This window comes from Lampris incognitus, chromosome 2 (genome assembly GCF_029633865.1).
Source record: "Lampris incognitus isolate fLamInc1 chromosome 2, fLamInc1.hap2, whole genome shotgun sequence".
NCBI classification, from domain to species: Eukaryota; Metazoa; Chordata; class Actinopteri; order Lampriformes; family Lampridae; genus Lampris; species Lampris incognitus.
Genome location: NC_079212.1, coordinates 41,347,801 through 41,374,700, shown reverse-complemented (window position 1 = coordinate 41,374,700; position 26,900 = coordinate 41,347,801). Strand labels below are relative to the sequence as shown.

The 26,900-nt window shown below is 42.8% G+C and overlaps 1 protein-coding gene across 1 annotated transcript in view; it reads left to right on the top strand.

The window, feature by feature from the left end:
* cfap74 (cilia and flagella associated protein 74) overlaps positions 1-26,900 on the top strand; it is a 75,604-nt gene that overhangs the window by 22,667 nt on the left and 26,037 nt on the right. The window contains exons 12-23 of the mRNA XM_056299770.1: positions 2,581-2,647; positions 4,373-4,462; positions 4,864-5,043; positions 5,226-5,358; positions 5,633-5,769; positions 7,337-7,456; positions 7,591-7,712; positions 11,828-11,956; positions 20,586-20,673; positions 22,901-23,074; positions 25,578-25,711; positions 25,891-26,167. Coding sequence (XP_056155745.1) covers positions 2,581-2,647; positions 4,373-4,462; positions 4,864-5,043; positions 5,226-5,358; positions 5,633-5,769; positions 7,337-7,456; positions 7,591-7,712; positions 11,828-11,956; positions 20,586-20,673; positions 22,901-23,074; positions 25,578-25,711; positions 25,891-26,167 — 1,651 coding nt within the window. The remainder of the gene's footprint in view (positions 1-2,580; positions 2,648-4,372; positions 4,463-4,863; positions 5,044-5,225; positions 5,359-5,632; positions 5,770-7,336; positions 7,457-7,590; positions 7,713-11,827; positions 11,957-20,585; positions 20,674-22,900; positions 23,075-25,577; positions 25,712-25,890; positions 26,168-26,900) is intronic.

The following is a 26,900-nucleotide window of genomic DNA, read 5'->3' as shown; positions in this document are numbered from 1 at the left end:
TGCTATTCCCCCTAGTTCCCCCTCCCCCCTGAACAGGTGCCCCGACCGACCAGAGGAGGCGCTAGAGCAGCGACCAGGACACATACCCAAATCCGGCTTCCCTCCCACAGACACGGCCAACTGTGTCTGTAGAGGCGCCTGACCAAGCCGGAGGTAACACGGGGATTCGAACCGGAGATCCCCGCAGTCCTTTTTTGAATTCACAAGTGAGTGTTTTGTCAGAGTGATTGTTATTTGGGGTGCTTTAACTGTGTTCTTGCCCTCATGCCTCCCAGTGCTCGGCCGACCAGTCGTGTAACTTCAGTTACGTTGCTGGTCACCTGATCCAGCGGCCCAGTCGTGTCAAACATGATCACTCAGTCAGTCAGTCACTTGGGGACATTCGCATTTGTAGGGCTGGCCCGCCGGCTGGTCCAACCAAAAATCGTATTGAAAATGATGTGGGGTTTATGTGAAACTGTAAAATTCATATAAATCTGAATAAACATCTACATAATTATTAACCCTTCTTAACACACAGATTTCCTATTCAGTGGGTTCTTATGTTCTGTTCATCTTTTCCTGCTGTAAAAGTTCTTTTGCAAAGGGAAAATTCAGTTTTTCAGACAAACTGTTGGTGTTATTTTACAGTCATCCTCCAGTCATCTGCCAATGAGCTATGATGTACCTCTTTAGTAAACAAACAACTCCACTACTTCATACCCTCTTCAAATGGCACACTTACCACATATGCAGATGTTTTGGGGAGGCTAATGCCAATTTTAGAAATTTGGTCTGAGGGTGGACAACATTGAGTAGTATTTCCTTTAGGGGCATTAGGACTGCGTGTTCCTGGGCATTTTCATCTGACCCATTGCAGTTTCCTTTAAAGCATTGCCTCAGGTTTATTTTTTTTAAACATAGGACAAGCATTTACTGCAAACCATAAACCCAGTACCATGTATTATGTACTACATATGATTTTCATGAGATTCTAATTTAGATACACAACAGGAAGATACCGTAACCGAGACAAATTACAGATGTACTTTGCCACCCATTGTATTCAGAAACTGTCCTGTAGATGCTGCAAATTATTTATTTTTCTCGTTTTGTGCTCCTGCTTTATTGTTTATCTGTTGAATTTTAAGAAGCCTTTCGTGCCTTGGCTTCTTGCCTGATACACTATTGATTGGTTTGCTTTCTGTGTCTGTGGGAGGACTGGAATTTTCTGAAGCTCTTCAGGGTAACATCCGAGTTGGAACTGGCATGTTCTGTCAGATGCACATGTTGCTTTGAAATCTGCCATGTTCCACATCATGTTTTCATGTTTTGTTTTTCCTACTTGGAAAAAAAATACAGGATTTTGATTCAGGATTAAATATATGGTTTGCCTAATTAAGGCGCCTTAGTTTTTTTAATCTTTATTTCACATTTCAGTGTTTTTGTGGGGGTAATAGGCTTCACTTCCCCGTGGTTTTCTTTGTGTTGCAAATCAAGCACCAGGTTTACTATTGACCCCAATTCTATGTTCTGTTTTTCCTCTTGGCTCCTGGGAGATTTGTCATGCTTAAGCATTTATCTATAGCTGCTGATCTTTCATAGAATGGTATGTACGGGCATCAGGGTGGCGTAGCAGTCTATTCCGTTGCCTACCAACATGGGGATCGGCAGTTCGAATCCCCGTGTTATCTCCGGCTTGGTCGGGCGTCCCTACAGACACAATTGGTCATGCCTGCGGGTGGGAAGCCGGATGTGGGTATGAGTCATGGTCGCTGCACTAGCACCTCCTCTGGTTGGTCGGGGCGCCTGTGCGGGGGGGTAACGTGATCCTTCCATGCGCTACGTCCCCCTGGTGAAACTCCTCACTGTCAGGTGAAATGAAGCGGCTGGTGACTCCACATGTATCGGAAGAGTCATGTGGTAGTCTGCAGCCCTCCCCAGATTGGCAGAGGGGGTGGCGCAGTGACCGGGATGACTCAGAAGAGTGGGGTAATTGCCCAAGTACAGCTGGGGAGAAAAGGGGGGGGATGGTATGTTCAACGGCGGCACCTGCATTTTATCTGCAACTATAATTGTATTATGTTTCTTTCATTTCACTTGATTTAATCGCTGCTCCTAAGTTCTTATACAGCACTGCACACCACAACAGCTCGCTGTCACATTGTAAAGACAGTGTAAAGACAAAGCTGCTCTGCTTCAACTGTGTATACTATGTAAATCAGCATTGTATTAATTATTTAGTGGTAATACTCATTGGAAATATCAATAACAACTAAAAGGTAAAATTCCTGGAGCAGTTGTGTAGGGCTAACCTAAAAGGTTTGTGTGGTGGTCACTAGTCAGTTACTGGAAACCTGTGAACAGCCATTCTTAAAGCAGCCAATGATGCAGTAATAGATAAAGTTAAATATTGAAAAAAATACATAATTTTGATAGCCTCAATAAAAACACCATCTAGAAAAGTAGCTTCATGTTTTGAAATTTGAATAGTTGCATTAAAGTACATAGGACTAGACTAGTTAGTGTTAAAGTTAGTGTTTTTGTGCTCATACTGTAACATAAAAATCCTAAACATCCACTCTGTCGTTTGTGTTTCAGCTTCAAACCTCCTGGCTCTTTGTCGGCTGGGATGTCTTGTGACGTGCAGGCTGTTTTCCAACCTACGGTTAGTAGAGATTCTCAGAATGTTCACCAACAATTTTACAGATGGGAAACACGAGGAAGGTTAGATGCAGCCAAATTTGCAGTTAAATCTGATTAAAATTGGTATTTGTAGATGTACAGAGAAAGAGATAATACTGCCAGAAACACATAATGGATTCATAAAGTAAACAATTTATTTCAACACTTCTTTAAAATTGTTGGTCTTTTCTCTAAGGTCGTTGGTTTATCAATCCATAATTTTCTAGTCCAAGCTGAAGTTTATTTTGCTAATTAAGTGTGACACCTATGAATGTCTTTAGTCAATGAATCTGAATTGAATGAAGCTTGCATTTGATTATTTTGCACAATTTTCATTTATATGAAGGATAACGATAAATTAGGAGATGATCTTCAGATAGCTGTCTACACTTGTTTGAGGGCAGAGTCATGGTTTGTCATTTTTTTTTGGTTCATCTGGGCCTATATATAGTGTCAGTTGACAATAATCTGAAAAACCATTTGACAAGATGGTATTAGATTATATTAGCGGGAGATCGGTGCAGCATCAGCTGTAATAGGGACGTTGTACTGGACCGTTGTGGTGAAGAGAGAGCTGAGCCGGAAGGCTAATCTCTCAATTTACCAGTCAATCTTCGTTCCAACCCTCACCTATGGTCATGAGCTTTGGGTAGGGACCGAAAGGGTGAGATCGCGGATACAAGCGGCTGAAATGAGTTTCCTCCGTAGGGTGTCTGGGCTCAGCCTTAGAGATAGGATGAGGAGCTCAGATATCCAGAGGGAGCTCAGAGTAGAGCCGCTGCTCCTTTGCGTTGAAAGGAGCCAGTTGAGGTGTTTCAGGCATCTGATTAGGATGCCTCCTGGGTGCCTTTGGAGGTTTTCCGGGCATGTCCAACTAGGAGGAGACCCCGGGGTAGACCTAGAATTCACCGGAGGGACTCCATGTCCAATCTGGCCTGGGAACGTCTTGGGATCCCCCAGGAGGAGCTGAAGGACATTGCTGGGGAGAGGGACGTCTGGAGTGCCCTACTTAGCTTGTTGCCACCGCGACCTGACCCCGCAGAAGCGGCTGATGATGAGATAAGATGATGAGATGTATTAGATGAAACTTTATGATTCTCATTAGGAAATTGGTTTTGCAGGAGAGAATAGATTATTGATGAGAATACATTGTATAGAAAATATTAAAGCTAATGCAATAGACAACATAGTGATGGTTATAAAACAAATATACTGGTTATAACCTTGGGGGGTCATCCCAGGTCGTCCTCTGTGTGAAGTTTGCATGTTCTCCCTGTGTCTGCGGTGGGTTTTCTCCAGGTGCTCCAGTTTCCCCATCATAAAAAAGACATACATGTTAGGGTTAATACTCCTGTCTGTTCCCTTGACTGAGGCATGGCAAGACGAACTGGAGTTGGTGCTCGAGTACTGCACGGCGGCTGCCCACTGCTTCTAGCTACACAGCTAGGATGGGTTAAATGCAGAACGTAATTTCCCCACGGGGATCAATAAAGTATCTCAAAATCCAAAAAAAAAAAAAAACAAATACTGAAAATTACAATACAGAACCTCTGCCCTGCCTGCATAAAGCTCCTGTTAGCTCAAAATAATTCGTACAAGTACATATGTAATACATTGTAGATATTTTGTCCAAATACCATGCCAGTTGGTCACAGCTTTAAATAATTAACCTGACCAACACCAACACACTGTCATCTAATCCCCACAGATCAATAAGGACTTGGAAGGAGAGGTACAGTTCATCTCAGCCACGGGCCCTTTCTCTGTGCTCATCAGATGCACAATAAAGAAATGTGATGTGAGTGATATGAAGCTTTGAGTATGAAGTTCATTACAGGAGAATAGGTCTTCATCTAAAGAATGGTGGCTTGGAATAACAGTGTTGCATTATCCTTTCCATTATGCAAAATTGTACTTTGCAGAGCATTTTCCCCATCTCTCTGAAGACTTTCCTCTGTGCCTATCTATCAGTGTTTGTTGCAGTCGGTAAAGTAGTGTACATTTTATATAGCAGCCTTATTTGATTTTGAGTGCCTATGTATCTTTTTTGTGAATCTGTTTCTTAAGAACAATAATGTTTTTGAGTCATCAACTCATTAAATTTCTACATTGCCCAGTTTCCTTAATTCTCGAAATAGCAACTAAGCACCTGTGTCTCAGCACGCCTACCAATCCCTCTCGCATTTCTTTTCTCCCTAGCTGGAGGTGGACAGCCACCTCATTGATTTTGGCACGCACGTGGTGGACCAGACCGTTTCACGGACTATCACCTTGACCAACAGGGGGGCCTTGGGCACCATGTTCAGCCTGGACATCTCCACATGCCCAGAAAATAGCCAGGGCCAGATGCCATCCCAGTCATCTACCAGCATGCAACAGGTCATACTGTCAAGTTGGACAAATGATGGGACATGTCAGAGGAGATATTGTGTCCTGGAAGGCCTGAGGGCCAGGAATCAATCATAGCTACAAAACATAAGTCATGCACATTGAAATGTAAATGAGTAAAGGTTATTGCTGAAAAACACCTGTGTGTTCCTGTGTATGTTTGTGAATTACAGGAGACGAGCAATCAAGACATGTCTTTCCACACATCGCCCAACCAGAAGAGCTCTTCTCTTAGGAGCATCCAAGATGTTGGATCAAATCAAGAGGATCAGGAGCTCTCAATGGATTCACAGCAAAAGGAATCAGGTAAAAGTTAGCACATGAAACAGGGGGTGAACCTTGAACTCACTAATGGTTACAACAAGCATCTTTTGCTTGATGTTCCCTTAGATCACATCTCTTAAGTTCTCTGTGGAGCCTCTAATCAGCTATTCCATCTTTTACATCTCTACTGAATTGTACCCAACATATTTTGTACAGGAGATATGACTATGTCCTATGACTACATTGTGTTGTGTGTATAAATATTTTCTCGTTTTTGCGTGTGATTGTATATGCTTGTGTATGTGTGTGTGACTAGCCACATTAGAGGCATCATCTCCACGTCCAGAGTCTGCTATTAGTGCTGGTGGCAATGAGGTCGATGTGTTCTTGGAGCAAACAGAAGCCCTCATAGACCAAATATGCTCAGACACTAGCAACTTCACCTTTGGAGAGGTATAACATAAAAAAGAAAAAAATGCTCAAGGGCTTTTAAAGGACTGCCCACGGATATTTTTTATTTTTTTTCCTGGTTTTAGTTTTACAACTGTGCTTTTTTTACTTTTTTCAATTTTCCTCATTAACATATTTGGCAGATATCATAAGAAGTTTTAAAGGCCATAAAGAAAACATTTACAACAAAAAAAGAACATACATGGGAGAGCCTTAGTGGTAAGAGAGGCCAGTTGGGTCACCAGTTTGAATCTCGGGACTGGCTGGGTAAGCCTGGTTTGGCTTGGGCTGGCAAACGGAGAGGTTTCTCGTATAAGAATCTCAGATGAGGCTTGTGTATCATTGTGCCCTTAAGCAAGATACTTCACTGCTAGCCAGCGCTGCTGTGATGTTGTGCTTCTCCCTGTCTGAGCAACATCAGCAGAAAAATGGCAAGTTTCCATAGTAACAAATGGATCAATAAAGTGTTAACTTAACCTCGGTCATGAAACCATACATACATTCATTGAACATTCTAATTAATTTGTTTCTTCATATGAGAACTGGGGCCGGGTCTAAATATTACCCAGGTCCATACACCACATTCCCCACTGGTTTTGTCTCAATAGCGAGTGACACATCACGCTGTATGTGATTTCTCTGGAGCAGCAGACTATTATCTCTCTTTGTGACACACTCTCCTTGCCTCCCGCGTTCTCCGTCTATGTAGTTCTATATCGCTTATATCATGTGTGCCCACCAACCCATGTGAGATGCTGAGGTTTCTTTGGGCTCATTACGCCTCTCCGGGGCTTAATGGTGCATCAGCTTTCCCTCTGCAGTCCTCTATGAGCTGGCATGCACTCTTCTTGCATCGATTGTCAGTTTGATAGATTCTATCCTATTGTGTGAATGAAAGCTGGTGTATTAAATGGGGGATTATCAGGCAAGCTGTTATGGCCTTGCAAAATTGCATTGCATTGGGTGTGCCATGAAAAGGCATTTTTTTGTTTTCATTTTCTAACATGGTCTTACCACCTTATTGCTGTGTAGTGGAGCAGACCATGCAGTGACAATTTCACTGCAGTTTGATTGCAACCTATTGTAAGCCTCACTTGAATGATTCAACCCATGTGCGGGCTTAAGTACCCTGGTGTTGTTGACCACAATGGTTAACCTGAAACATTGTCCGGTCTGTAGAAATTACCTTGGAAATAAAATGGCAAGCACCTTATGGGAACTAAAATGCGCTTTGTGACTATTTGATCTGAAAACTGCAGAGGCCATTGAGCAAATGTTTAATAGCATGTGATAGTTTAAAAGGAGCTTTACCAATAAAAACAAGTTGATTTGTTATTATATCGTTTCAGGATTGCTAGCTCCATGGTGGAATGTCTCTCAACTATTGTCTTCAGAAGACTCCTTATTGTTTTAACAAAATACTACCATATTACTGAGACAAGGTTTACTTCTGTCGTGAGGTTGATTATCTCTTGAGTCAATATGCAGAAATGCAGCAGCTTCTGTTGCTACACAGAAGTCTAGTTAAAAAAATCAGTGTTGTCCACCACATTTGATATTCCTTCTTTAGGAGAGAGGAGAGATCGGTCCTTTTGACAGTATCAAGCTGGAGATCATGTTCACACCAACTATTCCAGGGGTGGCCAAGTTGGATTTCCACATCAAGTTCTCAGATTCAACATGCAAACCAGTAAGGTTAATATATTGTTTCTTCAATACAGATCTGTAGACACAAAGACAAGGAAAATTGCATTAATCACTTAATAAATCATTGTTGTGGTGAGTTTGTCCGTGCAGTATATCAAGCGGATCTTTCAAACATAGATTCCTATCAAGGTGAGGGGCCTTGCCATTGATGTGCCTTTATGGGTGGTTCAGCCCAGCATCGATCTGAAGATCTGCATGTTTGACCACCTCTATCAAGACAGCATTATCGTCCAAAGCAGGTGGGTATAATGTCTGTGACAGCCTTTTTTATGTTTTCCCATAATCATTGATAATTCCCTTGAAATTCCCTGTACAGAAAATGGTTTGCATCGCTCATATGCCAGCATGCCATTGTATTTGCTGAATCCTGTCCTGACACTCCCTCACATGCTTAGTCTCTGCCAAAACAGATATTTTCACAGAAAACAGCTGATGAAAATCCTCAAAAAACGGACAGAGACAGCTTCCTTCTCTGTTCACTGCACATAAAACTTAACACCAAACTACAATGAGAAAGAAGCAGTGACATGTGGATATTTAGTGAAAGGTACATTTGTCAAAAAATGATCCAAGAAATGTCAGGGTGAAAGGAAGCAAGGTCAGTTCTGTGACCAGGTCAGTTCTGTGAGCGGGTCACCAGATCTGCAACCCTCTTTGTTTGCTGTAAGAGGCTGAACAAAAGCAAATCCTTTTTGATTATGAATGTGATACAGGGCAATACATATGGGGGGGTTAAGAAGGCACCGAGGACAAATAACATTTCCCGGCATGTGGTTCACTGCCTAGCGAGTCCCCGTGTCACGTCACATGGCGGAGGAGGCAGAACTGAGGGGTGGGTGTGGGGGATTTGTGACAACTGCCATCTGGTGCGCCGGCACATGACTGCATGTGAAAACATGATGACAACTGCATCAGTTTGAACAGAAGCTTTTAGAGCCAGAGAAAGTACTCATGCCTCTCACTAGCAAGCAATGAAAATATATCGCTCCATCTCCGACTCGGTGGTGTGATGCTGAATAGTTGGCCAGCTTCTGGAGAACAATAGGAAAGCTGCTGTGGTCATCACACAGTGGCACGTTTTCTCTTAAGAAGATAGTGTGAAAGTTGTCTGAGGTTTACGACCATTTTCAAGGAAACACCGCAAAGCATCTCTGGATGTGTCCCTCTTTTCTGTGAGCCAGCGTTTCACATATTGTGCTCAGTAATTAACAGAATTTTTAGGAAGCTTTCAGAGCGTGAAGTAATGTTTTGAATGGCTGATTTTAAGAAAAGCTGGTTTTTTTTTTTCCATTTCAAATACTCAAAACCTTGATTTTAAAAACCTCCTCTGCTGGCATCTGCTGGGAAGTTGAGCATTCTTGCCTAAGCTAATGCCGCAGCAACAAAACCTACCTGTTTTGTTTTCTTCCCCAGCCCCTTTTGAAGCTGTGCTTTCTTTCTCTTCCTTTTGAGAAGCGGTCCCTGAAGTTTCTGAAATGAAACACAAAACTATTGCACCAAGGCATTTTTCAGTGAGTTGTTTTCAAGTTTATATTGTAGTACAAACTAGAAGGAGTTGTAGTGCTGCATTCTGTGAATAATCACAAATCCTAACCTCAACCTTTGGTGTTTCTTTTCCCATGAGGACTTGCAGCACATAATAAGTAAGCAAAGCAAGTTACCTGGTCTTTCAGGAAATGGTAGTAACATTGTTTAGTTTAGTTTTTGTTTTTTTTAATTTGGACCCCCCCTTTTTTTTTCCTCCCCAATTGTATTTTTTTGGCCAATTTACCCCACTCTTCCAAGCCGTCCTGGTCGCTGCTCCACCCCCTCTGCCGATCCAAGCAGGGCTGCAGACTACCACATGCCTCCTCTGATACATGTGGGGTCGCCAGCCACTTCTTTTCACCTGACAGTGAGGAGTTTCGCCAGGGGGACATAGCACGTGAGAGGATTACACTATTTCCCCCAGTCCCCCCCCCCGAACTAGTGCCCCGACTGACCAGAGGAGGTGCTAGTGCAGCGACCAGGACACATACCCACATCCGGCTTCCCACCCGCAGACACAGTCAATTGTGTGTATAGGGACGCCCGACCAAGCTGGAGGTAACATGGGGATTCGAACCAGTGATCCCTGTGTTGGTAGGCAACAGAACACTGTTTAGTTTAAGCATCCTGGCCCTTTACTTTGTGCAGGGTAGGGTAAGCACTGCCTTAACAATGAGCACGAACTGCCATTTCTCAGCGTTATGATAAAAGTAATTCCAATGAAAAATCAATAATTAAATGACCACGTCATCACTCATGTTTCTTTCCAACTTTCCAAGGTCTCGGCTTTTTTATTATCAAAGTTGCATTGATACTCAATCAGAAAGCTTTTTATTCCTGCAGCCGAAGCTTTTCTATCAGAATCATGTCCAATTTAGACAAGTGCTTGACATTTCAAAGAATGTTGACCAAAATACAACAGCTTGTCCTCCCTCATAAAATATTTTGCCATAAGACCGAAGGAAATGACTGTTAAAACATCAGTTTTCTCGTTGTAATGAACTGCATTTTTAAACATACAGTAATATTGCTGCTGGAATTGTAGCCAAACTGGTCACACTCGCACACACAATAATGACATGATCAGTAGAGTGCCTCTCCTAATTAGAATGTCTAATTATTCTCAATGATTATATATGAATATTCTCTTGAAAGCAGTTTGAAGGTTATCGTTTGGCTGGAATAGAGATAGTGACTTAATATCCCCTGAGTATCCCTGTGAGTCCTTGCCTCGGGGAGAGAAACCATCTGGTTGACCCCACTATTCAAAGTAGGTCATTTCATTTATGTGAAATAGAAAAATGGAGGGACCCTATGCTTTTGGCACTGTCAGATAATTTGGGCACAACTCACTCAGCATTAACCTTTGTACCCTTGAGGATGAAAGCGGACATAACAAGGTAGCACTGTGGCACACACACATTGCGGTTCCTGCGAGTGGAGTCTATTCAGCATGTGTACTCTGTTGTGAATATATGAAAGACTAGGTGTGCTGCATTTCAACATGCATTGGAGAATTCCCAAGGTGAAGAGCCATTTATATCACCAGCTTTGACTAAGGCTTCTGGCCACAGGCATAGCCATCTGTTGGAATTCCCAGAAATTGGGCCACCTAAACAACAAGGACTTGGGGTATAATACTGCATATCAGCTAATTCATCTGTGTGTCACTCAAATATGTCTTGCAGCAATCTCTTTTTTGTCTAGGGCAAATACTTAATTGAGACAGGTGCCTTTTTCTAGAAGCTCCATTGGTTGAATAATCAGTGTTCTATTTGTAGGTATATAAAATGATTGTACATACTGGACTGCTACATTTATATAGCCTTTGTTGCCAGGGAGCAGCATGGCCCATATACCTATCAGCCAAAACATTAAAACCACTGACAGGTAAGTGAATAACACTGATTATCTCGTTATAAAGGGGTGGGATATATTAGGCAGCAAGTGAACAGTCAGTTCTTGAAGTTGATGTTTTGGAAGCAGGAGAAATGGGTAAGTGTAAGGATCTGAGTGACATTGACAGGGGCCAAATTGTGATGGCTAGACAACTGAGTCAGAGCATCTCCAAAATGGCAGGTTTTGTGGAGTCCATACCTCAATGGGTCAGAACTGTTTTGGTGGCACGAGGGGGACCTACACAATATTAGGAAGGTGGTTTTAATGTTTTGGCTGATCAGTGTATACATACAGTAAATGATGAATTACAGCTTTGAATTGTTTTGTTTTGTTTTTTATACTTCTTTTTCTCTATCCTAGAGGTAATTTGAGAAGGATTTTAAGGTGATTTGGACCTGGGCTCTTGTAATGAGGGGACAAGAGAGGACTGAAGAAACACTTTTTTTCCCAGAGACTTAGAAAAATCGGCAGCATGGTGGCACAGTGGTTAGCACAGTCGCCTCACAGCAAGTAGGTCCTGGGTTTGAGCCCTTGGGTACGCCAACCTTGGGGGTCGTCCCGGGTCATCCTCTGTGTGGAGTTTGCATGTTCTCCCTGTGTCTGTGTGGAGGAAACTGGATGCTCCGGTTTCCTCCCACAGTCCAAAGACATGTAGGTCAGGTGAATCGGCCATACTAAATTGTCCCTAGGTGTGAATGTGTGAGTGTGTGTGTGTGTGTCGGCCCTGTGATGGCCTGATCCCCGCCTGCCACCCAGTGACTGCTGGGATAGGCTCCAGCATCCCCGCGACCCTGAGATCAGGATGGGCGGTTTGAATAATGGACGGGTGGACTAAAGAAAATCAATGTATTCTTGCATTCAAAAAGTAACCACATGTGTCTAGTGATTACAACACAATGCTGATTAAACCATACCTTCTTTATGATAGGGCTAACACTGCCCTGAGGCTGACGTTTGTGGTGTGCCCTGAAATGCAAAACCACATCAAGATTCTACCAAAGACAGGCTTCATCAAGGCTAAATCCAGCTTCCACGCCCAGCTCAAGTTCCTGCCCAGGTAAGGAAGGACATACATAGAGGACGCAATGATAATGGAGTCACTGGGGTGTACAGTATATAATCTCATTTCATACCATAAGCTTATTATTTATAAAGCCATGATAAAATGATGATATGTGAAAGAGACTGATCACGCAACTTGAGACAAACCAGTTTTTGATGTTACAAGCTTCTTCTTTTTTTTAGAAGGCCCTGAGACTGTGCTCTGTGATATGCAGCAAAAATTAGCTTCCTTGTGTGATAGAAGCAGGCATGAGAATCTTACAAATATCATAACGGCAACAATCCCCTCAACAGCCAGCGGTTACAAAACACATTTACCTCATCCACGGCACGGCACGCATCCCACCCCAGCATGATGAGTGGTGTGGTGTGAAGGCTTCTGATAAGGGTGTCTAATGACTTTGAACGACATGGTAATTCTCTCTACCGGGACGGAGGCTCTATATTTAGGTGGTGAGGCAGAGTTAAAATGCAGTTTGAATGTCAGGGGAATGGACAGAGAACCTTCAGGGCAAGCATGAGAGGCGTGCAGCGAGTAAAAACAGTGCGTGGGCACAATTCACCTACCTGCCTTTTTTTTTTTTCCTGTCAGACTGCGGCAACAGGGGTACATTGATAGTTGAGATACACAAGCATTAATAATAATAATAATAATAATAATAATAAACTTTATTTGTATAGCGCCTTTCATACAAGATAGCTCAAAGTGCTTTACAATAAGAAATTACATGCATCGAGTGTTTCACATGAAAACAGACATAGCATAACGTGCATAACATAAGGTGGAAAATAAAATCCACTGAATAATGATTAAAAATTAACTAAAACTAAAGTTATAAAGAATACATAGAATGCATAAAATCAAATAAAATACATTTTACAAGAAGCGCAGCAGTGCAGAATTGTGAAGAAAAGTGCAAAAAAAAAAAAAAGAATTTCAGGCCTGTATCAGGAACGTCATAGCTAGTTAAAGGCTAAAGTGAAGAGGTCAAATTTTACCTTTCTTTTAAAAACGTTTAGCGAGCTGGCTCACCTTACATCTGTATTGTGTCCATAGTGCGCTCCATAACTTTGGTGAGTAATTAACAAAGGCTATGTCCCCAATTTTTTTTCTGCTGTTGCTGGGAACCTCCAGTAAACCAAGAGTAGATGATCGCAGTTCTTGAAGGCAAATCGTTAACAAGGGATAGCAATGTAGCTTGGTCCTAGCCCATTAAGGGCTTTATATATAAGGAGGGGGAAGACCTTAAAATCAACAGGAACCCAGTGCAGAGCAGCTAAAACTGGACTAATGTGCTCTGTCCTCTTGGTTCTGGTTGATAGCTGAGCTGCAGAGTTTTGACTGAGCTGAAGTCTCAGTGGGGTTTTTGGCAGGTCAGTAAAAACTGCATTAAGTCAAGTCAAGTCAATTTAATTTGTATAGTCCAAAATTACAAATTACAAATTTGCCTCAAGGGGCTTGACAGCAACACAACATCCTGTCCTTAGATCCTCGCATCGCAATAATCAAGTCGACTTGAAGTAAAGGCATGAATCACTTTTCCAGCATCTTTTTCGTTTATAAATGGTCGTCATTTAGCTGTGTTTGTAAGGTGGAAAAATTATGTTTTCGTCACCTTGTTAATGTGGGACTTGAAGCTTAGATCTGAATCTAAGATAACACCAAGACTTGTAACCTCAGATTTAATCCAGGGAGTTAATTCCCCCAGATTATTAAATAGCATTTCTCTTCTTGTTTTAGGGCCGACTAGTAAGATTTCAGTTTTGTCTGCATTTAACTTTAAGAGATTATTTCTCCTCCATTTATTTATTGCCCAAAACACTGGTAGTAGTGAAGATATACTGAAAAGTAGAAGCGCACACAGCTCCAAATCTTGAACACTGTATCGGGTGCACGGTTGTGGCAAGGATCGAAACAGACAGAATACCGGCACTCAGAGCGATAGTCTTATTTATTGTGGGCAAACACGAACGCGCTTCTGCTTAAAGTTTATAGCTGCAGCATCACTTGTTTCAGCAGAGATGTACAGTTGCATGCCAACTATACTAATGATATGAGTACTGTACGGCGTTAATGGTATGAGTATGTTGTTTTGTTTTTTTTCTTCATATGGACCATTGGCAAGAAATCACCAAGGGGCCTTAGAGGAAGCGGGAAAACAGCAATAAAATGCATTAGTGATTTAACCGACGTTTTAAAACGGGGATTAGAGCACAGCATTACTGTTTGTGCCGCCGAGATGGTGCAGCACGCATCATCAGTGCCGCATGCAACTACAACTACCACCCCCTCCTCCCCCTCCACCTCCTCTCTCTTGTGCTCAGACTATCTGTACTCCTCTCCCACTCTGGCTCCCACCTTTTCCCGTAAAGACTGCTCCACTTATTTTTCTTCATTAGTTTGTCCACAATCCTTTTGATACTCGTATTCCCTCCTCATTGCCATGTTCCCTCATTTCCTACCTCACTCCTACCACTTTTGCCATCTCCCCCCGTTCCTCTGTAACTTTACTCGTCTCTCCATCCAGCCGCACAGCGTCGCTTCGTACACATTGTCTCTGGGATAGCTTACATAACCTGGGACACGAGTCCCACTTTCCAGCTCTCTTTGACAACACTAGTGTTCTTAAAATGCTTTAATCCCCCAGAGAGCGTCCTCCGCTCAGACAGGAAATCCTCCCGGAACGAGAAAAGCGGGAGATGTGTATCACATGACCGAAGTGTTTATGCAAAGTACGAGGGTGGATAGAAATAAATAACTTGTCCTCAGCATGTATTATATGCTAGCACAGCAACTAGTGCCTTGTTCTTTCATGTGTCATCTTATTATGCGTGGATATGATGCCTCCCCTTTCTCTCTGCTCATTTTTGGTGGTGGTACTTTTGTTTTAACCAGTGGTGGTGTGACAGCCGAATTGGCGGTGCCAAGTCTTCTATTGCGGAGCCTGTGTGTGGAGAAACTATGATTGGATTTCCGAATCTTCGTCACTAGCAACCCACACACACACACACATACACACACACACGCACATGCACACGCACACACCTTCACTCATCCACCCAAATATAACGAAATACTGGGGTGACTCATACCTTTTATTTCTCAGATAGTTTTGTGTTTCCGGCCTCCAGATTTTTGACCCCAGAACACAATGAAGGCCCTCACTCTGCACACCATTCTTCTTTGACTCTCCTTTTTCTCCATCTTTTTTTGCACATCTTTATTTATTTTTCTCTATTTTTTTTTCTCCCTGTTCAGCCAACTCTACTCCTTTGTATATCCCGAGTATTGTCCTACAGCACGGCGTAACACCTAGAACAGTTCACTTTCAGGCTAAATGGCTCCTTCTCAGGACCAAGGCTAAAGGCCCACATATTTGCCCATCCATACTTTGCCCCTGGAGACGTCACTGTTCAACCTACGCAAGTAGCAAGGTTTCCAGGGTGAAGTCTAACATTCTTCGGTTAAAAGACCCAATGCGGGACTTGTCTCTTTATTGTTTTGCTGTGTAAACCTGGTGATGAAATTTAATTTGAACTGGATCCAATCAGATCATGAATGGTTGCGGGTGTAATCTGTAGAGTGGGGAGATGTATCCTGACCAGACAGTTCCGGCTGATAAAAGGGAGATTACAAGGATGATTTACTACAGATTTACCACAGATTATGATGAAGAACACCACTGGTGCTCTGATTATAACGTACGCCACTCCAGCCAGTATCAGCAAATGTAATTATGTAACGAGCTGTAGAAAAAATAAAAATGATCTCATCGAGATTATTTTTACTTCCTTTGTTGATCATTTGTGGTGTTTTTCTTTACCCATCTGTATCCCCATGATGAGAAATCCCAAAGCTTCCTAATCCGTTTTGTAATCCTTTTTATAATCACTGTTTTGATGTGGCGGCTGAGAGCCTAGCAGAGGGCCCACATTGAAGAGCAATGGATTTTTCAAAAATACTATTCTGGCTTTCATTAGATAAAAGGAAGAAAGGAAATGAACATTTGTACAAAGTCATAGTCCTGAAGTTCCCCATTGAACATGTTCCCGGATATTGCCCTCTCCATTTGCAGTGTGTTGAGCTTTCCACTGTCAGGATTAAAGGTGGTCCAGTAGATTACCACTTCTTACAATTTCCAAGTATCTAAGAGGTGACGTGCAAATGGCTCAAAATAGGATTTTACCCCCCTTTTTTGTAGTACAGTCAGTGCATCCCAGACTTTATGGCAGGTCAAGATCTTCTACCGGGTCAGACATTCATGCTAATCTCTTAGAGATTCTGCACTGCTGAGCACTGAACACTGCCATAACCACCAGAACAGCCGTTTTCTGTCTTCTTTAAAAGTAATCTCAGGGCGTCCGGGGGGCGTAGCAGTCTATTCCATTGCCTACCAACATGGGGATCGCCTGTTCGAATCCCCGTGTTACCTCCAGCTTGGCTAGGCGTCCCTACAGATACAATTGGCCGTGTCTGCGGGTGGGAAGCCAGATGTGGGTATGTGTCATGGTCGCTGCACTAAGTGCCTCCTCTGGTCGGTCGGGGCGCCTGTTCGGGGGGAGGCTGGGGGGAATAGCGTGATCCTCCCACGCGCTACGTCCCCCTGATGAAACTCCTCACTGTCAGGTGAAAAGAAGTGGCTGGCGACTCCACATGTATCAGAGGAGACATGTGGTAGTCTGCAGCCCTCCCTGGATCAACAGAGGTGGTGGTGCAGCGACCGGGATGACTCGGAAGAGTGGAGTAATTGGCCAAGTACAATTGGGGAGAAAATTTAGGAAAAATAACAACAACAAAAAAGAAATGATCTCAGAATTGTCATTAAAGGCTATAAAGGAGAATGACTTTGATGAGTCCATGGATACTCTGGCTCCAGAGAAAAGGGACTCGGGAAGCAGTCTCTGCAAGGCTCCAACAAATTTGAAACCACATCAATCCATAAATTTCTCCCTAGCATATGGGCCTTGCGATGTCCCACGAGGCTTTTCCACTCCATCCTGCCAAGCTAATTCAAGAGTGACTCTCCAGCAGTGATTCTATTAGCAGACAAAGAGTGCTTCCTTAAATACTTCCTCTGCCCTCACTGGTCAAGGTCTTCCAGGACAGCAGTGGAAAAAAAAAAAACTCCTCTTTCCATGACTGCCGTCTGTTAATGGGGATACTGAGATCTGACATTTATTCAGTTTAACCTTTCTGCACTCAAGTTTAATCATAATTGGTGGATAGGAGAAAAGCTGGTTGACAGCGGAATATGAAGGACCTCTGTTCTGTCAACCTAACAGAGATTTAGTAAAAGTGAGCTTCGGTTCCAGAGCTTTGAAAAACACTGATATCTGAAAAGCCCTTTCTAAATGCCTTAAAACTACTGACGTTTGCAGCATTAGCTCCCATGCTTCCAGGGAACGTTTACAGTATGAGAGGAAGAGAGACAGGAAGACATATGATATGAAGGAGATATGAAAGAAAAGCACATAATGATAAAGAATAAGGAAATTACAAGAGAGGGACATATGTGCTCAAATTTGTTGGCAAACCCTCCAAAAAAAAAACCCAAAAAACGAAGAATGTACAATTTTCTCTGAAATAACTTGAAACTGACAAAAGCAATTGGCATTTACCATTGTTCATGCCATATTTCATAGAAATCAGAATCGTGTTTATTGGCCATGTAAGTTTGCACATGGAATTTGACTGATTTCATGGCTCTCTCAGTGTACTTAACATAGAATAACAACACTACAACACAACAATCCTCAGATATATACACAAGGATTGACTGTATACAGATGAAATAAGAGGCGATAAAGTGCAATGGTGCAGAGAATATATCAGAGATGCTGAAATAGATGTTAGCAGGTTACTTACATACATGCCTGAGGTAGATGGACATGACGGAGCGTACCAGTACATGTACAATGTACAGTATATACAAAATGGTTGGGTTTATTTGACAGTGTTAGGCCTTCATTTGAATGACAGCCTGCGGAAAAAAACTGTTTTGATGTCTAAATAATAATAATAATAAAACAAACGAAAATGCCATGGACAAAAATGATGGAACCCTTAACCTAATATTTTGTTGCACAACCTTTAGAGGCAATCACTGCAATCAAATGTTAAGTACACCGAGAAAGCCACGAAACCAGAGTCAAATTCCATGTTTGTGCAAACCTAGATAGCCAACAAACATGATCCTGATCAAATTTTTTCTGGCGCTCTCAATTCTACACCTGTTAACAAGTATTTTGGCCCACTATTCCTGAGCAAACTGCTCCAGCTGTCTCAGTTTGATGGGTGCTTTCTCCAGACTGCCAGTTTCAGATCTTTCCATAGATGTTTGATAGGATTCAGAACAGAGCTCATCGAAGGCCACTCCAGAATAGTTCAATGTTTCATTCTTACCCATTCTTGGGTGCTTTTACCTGTGTGTTTTGGTTCATTACCCTGTTGGAGGACCCATGACTTGCAACTGAGAAAGAGCTTTCTGACACTGGGCAGTACGTTTCTCTCCAGAATGCCTTGATAGTCTTGAGATTTCATTGTGCCCTGCACCGATTCAAGGCACCCTGTGCCAAGCACAGCAAAGAAACCCCAAAACATAATGGAGCCTCTTCCATGTTTCACTGAAGGTATGGTGTTCCTTTCTTTGAAAGCTTCATTTTTTTCATCTGTGAACAGAGAGCTGATGTGACTCATCAAATAGCTCCAGTTTTGACTCATCTGTCCAAAGGACATTGTACCAGAAGGATTGTGGCTTGCCAGTATGCACTTTAGCAAATTCCAGTCTGGCTTTTTTATATTTTTTCTTTCAAAAGTGGAGTCCTGGGTGTCTGGGTGGCATGGCAGTCTATTCCATTGCCTACCAATAAAGAGATCCCGGTTTGAATCCCCGTGTTGCCTCCGGCTTGGTCGGGCGTCTCTACAAACACAATTGGCCGTGTCTGCGGGTGGGAAGCCGGATGTGAGTATTTGTCCTGGTCACTGTACTAGCACCTCCTCTGGTCGGGGGGGGGGGGGGGGGGCACTGGGAGGAATAGTGTGATCCTCCCATGTGCTATGTCCCCCTGGTGAAACTCCTCACTGTCAGGTGAAAAGAGGCAGCTGGCGACTCCACATGTATCGGAGGAGGCATGTGGTAGTCTGCAGCCCTCCCCTGACTGGCAGAGGGGGTGGAGCAGCGACCGGGAAGGCCGGAAAGAGTGGGGTAATTGGCTGGATACAACTGGGGAGAAAAGTGGGGGGGGGGTCCAAAAAAAGAAAGTGGAGCACTCCTGGGTCTTCTTCCATGGAGTCTACTTTCAGCCAAAAAGCAACGGATGGCGCGATCAGAAACTTATGTGCCTGCACCTTGGAGTTCAGCTTGTATCTCTTTGGCAGTTATCTTTGGTTCTTTTTCTACCATTCACACTCTCTGTTCAATCTGGGGTCGATTTTCCTCCTGCGGCCATGCCCAGGGAGGTTGGCTACAGTTCCATGGACCTTAAATGTCTTAATAATATGTGGAACTTCAGGCAGCTTGGATATGGTCTTGTAGCTTTTACCTTTACCACGCTTGTCTATTATTTTCTGTCTGGTCTCCTCAGACAACTCTCTCCTTTGCTTTCTCTGGTCCATCAGTGTGGTGTACATGATGATACCAAACACCACAGTGACTACTTGTCTCCATTTAAATAGGCTGAATGACTGATTATAACATTGGAGAAATGTGTACTACTAATTAAAGAAACTAATTAGTTTGAAATATCACTATAATCCAATTATTTACTATCTTCTAAGGGGTACCATTGAATGTATCCAGGCCATTTCCATCTCTTTTCACAGCTTCTTTGCTTTATTCTATGACATACCAAAGGCATGTGGGTATACATGACAAAATAGCTTTTAATTTCATTGTTTTTCAAGAGGACTGAAGTGTTATTTCAATGATCTGTAAGGGTACCAACAAATTTGAGCAGGTCTGTATAGGGAGGCAGAAGGAGAGAAAAGGAGCTAAAGGAGTGGGATGAATCTCAGCTCCAGTCTCTACTTCAAACTGACCTTTGACTGTTGTTTATATGCTTTAATAAGCATGTGTTGAATATATATGCACACACACCACGCACACAAATTCTCACAAGAGAAGCTCTTCTCACTGAGGCTATTGATGGTCTATTGTTTTACATAGGCCCGTGCATGGCTACTGGGTCTCTGAATTGTACTTAGGTTTAATATCGCCATAGCAACAGCCTACAGTGATACAGCGGTACACTCCCCATCACACTCCTCCCCCCCCTGCGGTCATGGGCGTAAGTCATATAAAGAGTCTTCAGACTTTGTTTATATTTCGCTGTGCAGCTTAAGGGCTGCCCATAGCTTTTGGCTACGATGTCTGATTTATGGAACCAGTTAAGAGCCCTCTAAATAACCCTCTCTGCATTTTTTTCTTCATGGTGCTGAACTGAAGTTTGTCGCAGAATTATAAGATAACTCTTAAGACGGCCATTGTGGGAATGGCAGTGGAATAAACCAAACCAAACCTGTGCTATCACTTCACAACATGAAGTAGGCTGGCGAATCTTTCAAGGTGAAAGCTCATTTGCATTTATTTGTCATCTCACACGTGGCTATTTATTCTCCTTTACAGCTGCATGTTGTCTGAGGATGCAAAGAGGTTTTTTGACAGAGACACTGGAGTTTTGGAGGTCCCTATGACAGTGCAAGTCGCTGACCAGGTGTGTAGTGTGCCGAAAGCCGTATACAGTGTATGTACGTGTCTTTCACATGAGAGAAAACACTGCTCTTATTCAATGATACAGGAGAGTGTGTGTCCTACAAATGTGAAGGCGCTGAAGGTTGTAACCTATTTTGCTGGTAAAAAGCTAAAATTATCTCCCACCCCCAAGGCCCAGTTACTCCACGGACGCTAATGAGCCAAGCATAAAGGTTATTCCACACTGTTTGACTGAAAATGTCTCAGAAAACTAATCTGGGAAGTATATGTTGTTTTCTGGTTTCAGACATTGTGTGTCTGCTGGAGCTGTGTCCACAGATAGATCCGCTTCTTGTATGTGTCCTTTGTTTTTACACCCTTTACAGAAAACCTAATCAAACTAATAATTTAGCCAGGGATCATTTTCAGTTAAATGTTAAAGCCTTTATCGTTCATGTGTAGACAGTCAACAATCACTTGAAGTGAATTATAAATGTATTTCTTCAGCTAAATAGCAGTAACCTTTATCAAAATATACAGATCAACTCTCTGGAAACTTGGCGCCACATTTATGCCAGCTCTCATTGCGAACCCAAATCTGGCCAGTGGACATGCTCCTCCTGCCAAATTATCACCTTCTTCCCCACCTCTACCCAGTCCCCAGCCCCCATCTTCACGAGGGCGGGGAGAAGAGAGGATTTGGAAGAAGTAGAGATGTGAAAAAGAAACCAATGCCTGGCCAGGATGCTCCTGTGGCGCCCCAAAGCTGTTGCCTGTAAGCCCAAAGCCCCAAGCTCCTGGCACTAGAGCACACATGCGCACATGTGTGAGCACGCCCTCAAACACACTTGACCATATGCGCGTGTGCACACACACACACACAACACACACACACACACACACACACATTTTTATGGTCAACAGACAGCACACCAGCCAGGAAAGTAGTGGTGCAGAGTGCTTGACTGATAAACAAGCTCATCTGCTGCACCCAGTCTGGCTCAAGATGTTAACTAACACCAATGCCGCTTCATCTCACATGTTTTTACGTGTAGGTGCATAGCATATGATGACCTAATTAATTTACCTTACTAAAGATGAATATGATTTACTAATTCTGAACAGCAACTGTACAAGTTCCCTAGGTGCTGGGGCTCCCTTGGGATTGTTAAGATTGTTCTTCTTTTTCTGCTGTAAAAGTATTTGGATCTCAGAAACTGTAAGAGCTACAGCTGCCAAGCTTGGCAAATAGATTCAAATTCTCAGTGTTACTTTTTGACCAGTAACTTCTGGACCAGTTGTCATAGGGAGGAAATTCTTGTCCATAGATCCTTTGAACGTGCGTCCAGATACTCTGCCATGTACAACATATTAATAGAATACACTGCGTAGTAACAGCACTATATACAGTTTAGTAGTTACCATCCATTAATTGAAATGCATTTAGTATGCGTTGTAAATGTATTGCACTATCCTCGGTCCACCAGCTGAAGTGACAAGTGAACATGGCTCACAAAACCTGTCTCCATGGTAAAAATGGAAAGTCACCATTTTCTTCTGGAATAGTGTCATTGATCCATATTAGAATTTTCTGGGGTGTCTGGGTAGCGTGGCAGTCTATTCTGTTGCCTACCAACACTGGGATTGCTGGTTCGAATCCCCGTGTTACCTCCGGCTTGGTCGGACGTCCCTACAGACACAATTGGCCATGTCTGCGGGTGGGAAGCCAGATGTGTGTATGTGTCCTAGTCACTGCACTAGCGCCTCCTCTGGTTGCTTGGGGCACCTGTTCGGGGGGGTCTGGGGGGGAATAGCACGATCCTCCCACGTGCTACATCCCCTTGGCGAAATTCCTCACTGTCAGGTGAAAGGAAGCAGCTGGCAACTTCACATGTATTGGAGGAGACATGTGGTAGTCTGCAGCCCTCCCTGGATCGGCAGAGGGGGTGGAGCAGTGACCGGGACAGCTCGGAAGAGTGGGGTAATTGGCTGGGTACATTGGGGAGAAAAAGAGAGGGAAAAAAAATAATTTTCTGTGAAGAAATTATACATCCTGGCAATTTATACTATATTATTCTATGCTCTGAAGATTTTAATGCAGTATACTTAAAATATGTGCTATATAGTACATACTATGGTGAATTTGTTCATTGATAAAGTGAATTAGTTCACTGATTGTGGAATGTCTCCCACAAAAAGTCGGTGAAGGATTTATAAAGACCTCTCACATCTTGTTGCTATGTTTTTAGATGAGGCCTGTGCCCTTCACAGTGCATGCAGTCGTCACCTCCTCTGACCTGCAGTTTGATTGCAATGAGGTAGACTTTGGCTACTGTTCCATTTACCAGTCTGTCAAGACCAGCGTCCGCCTTACCAACCTCTCCCTGCTGCCCCAGGACTTCGGCTTCATAGGACTTCCAGAGGTAGAGTTTTTAAGTTCGCTTGAACATCAACATTTGGATGTTAAGACAATTTCAATGGTCGGGCAATTCAAGTGTATAGGCTAACTGCTCAAAACAGAACAGATCTGTTTCCAAGTATCATTATTTGTGGGGGAAAGAGACACTGCACATTGTACATTTCTTTCCCTTTAGCAATAGTATAATGAGCCTAGCACAAGAACATTCTCTCAATTGTCTCTAAAATATGTTCTTACATGAAATCTGTCAGACACCCACTTCAGATTCACAAAATGTTCTTAAATACCAAAAATTGTTACACATATGCCTTGAGTGTTGAATTCCACTTATTGACAAACTGAATGCCAGTTACTTAGCATCATTAATAACTCAAAATGCCACCCAAGGATATCTGTGTAAAAATAATTGAATGTACGTATAAATAAGAAAAACGATTTGAAAGAATCAAAGGAACAGCAGATTAGGTGCTATCATCACATTGAGATGTGCCCATGTAAAAAAAGATTTAAAAAGAACAAAAAAGAGCAAAATCCAAAACTGAAGTGTTGCTGTCAGAACTGACACTTAGGTATACGAGATGTCTGATGAAAGGGTTTTTTATTGACACGGTTATAAAGTCTCAACAGTTCCAGTTATGTGAAAGCGCTGTGTGCTAGGCATTTGTCTCCCCTTGTTCCTCTTATTTCCATCTACACTAATAGGTGTGAACATTTTCTGACAAAGATTAAGGAAAAGACGCAAAGGAAAATAAGTAGTATTTATATCTGTATCTCTCTCTTTATACACTGCTCAGCCAAAACATTAAAACTGCCTGCCTAATATTGTGTAGCCCCCCCCCCCCCCCCCCAGTCTGGTCCGAAGAGCTACTGTAGCTCAAATCACTGAAAAACTTAATACTGGCTATGATAGGCAGGTGTCAGAACACACAGTGCATCACAGCTTGCTGCGTATGGGGCTGCGTAGCTGCAGACCAGTCAGAGTGCCCACGATGACCCCTGTCCACCGCCGAAAGCATCTACAGTGGTCACGTGAGCATCAGAACTGGACCATGGAGCAATTGAAGAAGGTGGACTGATCTGATGAATCACATTTTCTTTTACATCATGTGGATGGCCAGGTGTGTGTGCGTTGTTTCCCCTGGGGAAGTGATAACACCAGGATTCACTGTGGGAAGACGACAAGCCAGCGAAGGCAGTGTGATGCTCTAGGCAGTGTTCTGCTGGGAAACCTTGGGCCCTACCTATTGACACGTACCACCTACCTAAAGAAGACCAAGTACACCCCTTCATGGCAACGGTATTCCCTGATGGTAGTAACCTCTTTCAGCAGGATAATGCACCCTGCTACACTGCAAAAATTGTTCAGGAATGGTTTGAGGAACATGACGAAGAGTTCAAGGTGTTGCCTTGGCCTCCAAATTCCCTCAATCCAATCGAACATCCGTGGGATGCACTAGAAAAACAAGTTCGATCCATGGAGGCCCCTCCTTGCAACTTACAGGACTTAAAGGATCTGCTGCTAACGTCTTGGTGCCAGATACCAGAGGACATCTTCACAGGTCTTGTGGAGTCCATGCCTCGACAGGTCAGAGCTGTTTTGGTGGCACAAGGGAGACCTACATAACATTAGGCAGGTGTTTTACACACACACACACACACACACACACACACACACACACACACACACACACACACACACACACACATATATATATATATAAAACACACACACACGAGTGAAACTCAGAAAGGAATTGGGAACAACACCAGAGGGTCAAAGCATCAGCTGCTAGTTGATAGAGCAGTCACCCAAGACTCTTAAGACCAGACAGACCAACCTGAGCATAGCCTGGATTGACTACAAGAAAGTCTACAATTCAATGTCCCACACATGGTTACTGGAGTGATTGGAACTATACAAAGCCAACAGGACACTAATAGCCTTCATCAAGAGCTCAGTGCGGCAGTGGAAAACAACAGTAGAGGCCAACTCAAAGACAATCACAAAGGTAACCATCAAATTTGGCATATACCAGGGCGATCCACTATCCCTGTTGCTGTTCTGTATAGGCCTGAACCCATATCCAGGTACAATTTGGGAGAAAAGGAGGGGATTATACCCATTGTTAATATCAAGCTATTACCTGGTTATTATTTGGTAATTACATGGAATTACTTAATTATTACCTATTTATTTTCAAACTATTACCCCACTATTACTGTGTTATTACCAAGCTGTAACAAAAAGTGCTACCCTGTTTTGTTTTGTTTTTTGTTTTGTTTTTGTTTTTCAAAATTTTCAGATTATTCAGTTTTTGGGGCACTGTATTACTCTCCTGCCCTGCAATATGCCATTAATTTGTTTCTCTCAGTTATTCAAATCCTTTCCTATGTCTGGTTATCCCATCTAATTTACCTCTGTTGAGATGAATTATTTCTTTTGAACAAACTCACTGCACATTCAAGCTCTACAACTTTTTTCTTTTATATTGCTGTTTTCTCTGTAGTTCATTGAGGTCCAGCCCAATGATGGCTTTGGCACTCTGCTCCCACTAGAGTTCCTGGAGATCGATCTGATATTCAGTCCCAAGAAGGCTAAAGATTACCTCTTTCGGCTCAACTGCAAATCTGGAATCAATAGGTAATCTTTGAACTGCCAATATGACATTTCATAATATCTGTATTTGGTAGAGATAAATGTAACAGCATTTTATTAGTATGGGCTGTAGAATGTGATGTATATCCTCAAAATGTGTCGATGCTATTGTCCAAAGAAGGTTTTACCAATCTCACCATTTCATTCTGTTGCTATATCATCAGAGATTTCCCCCTCTCATGCCGAGGAGTGGGCATCCACCCTCCAGTGCAGCTGTCCCACTCCCTGATACAGTTTGGGGCCACGGGGGTAGGAGGCCACGCCATCACTGTGTTCTATCTGATACACTCCCTCACTTGCCGTAACCAGTCTAGCCACGCAGTGACTCGGGTGGGCAGAGAGGCCGAAGCCCCTGAAGGAGCCAGATTGTTCTCCTTCACTGACCCCGAGGACTCTGGGATCACCATCAGACCCTCTGCAGGACGACTGCTGCCTGGAGAGGTGGGGAGACATCCTTTACTATGGGGAAACTGTTTTAAAAAATTGTCTGTTGCTCTTGTTCTGATTTTAATTAGGCAGGATCCAGAAATATTCTTACTCAGCATCTATCACACATTACTAATCGTTTGTTTTAACACAAACATTAGTATATTCATAGTCACAGTAATTCATTTGAGTTACTTGAATCAATTCTAACTCTCAAAATGAAGAGAATTGCAAGTAATAAAATATCAGGATTCCTACTGTGTTATTTGTATGGCTATATCTATATCGCATCATTTTGCAACAAAGCATTAATGATCAAAGCTGATTTGCAGTAAGCATGATTTTGAGTGGTAAGAATGTTAACTCACTTGTAGTCAAGTAATAGAGGAATGCATGGTGTGACCTTATGGAAGACCACCTCCGTCCCCCAGTGTGTGGTCTTATACAGAATAAAGAGTATCAGCTTTATGATCGCTAATGAAAACAGTAATTACAGCTATCAGCTCACACTGACTCACAGCTATATCACTTCACAACAGCCACCTCTGTAGTGTGGGTAGGAACTCTGCTAGACACCTCATAAAACTGCACAGTCTGCAGTTCACACTTGCACCTCGTACTCCGAGCACATGTTGAGATGATGTAATACCACCAGTGAAGCATAGCGTTTGTTGAGCAATATGTAGATGCTGAGTCATTCCAAAAAAACATAGATAAAAATAATTTAGAGACATTTGGGTGATGAAAC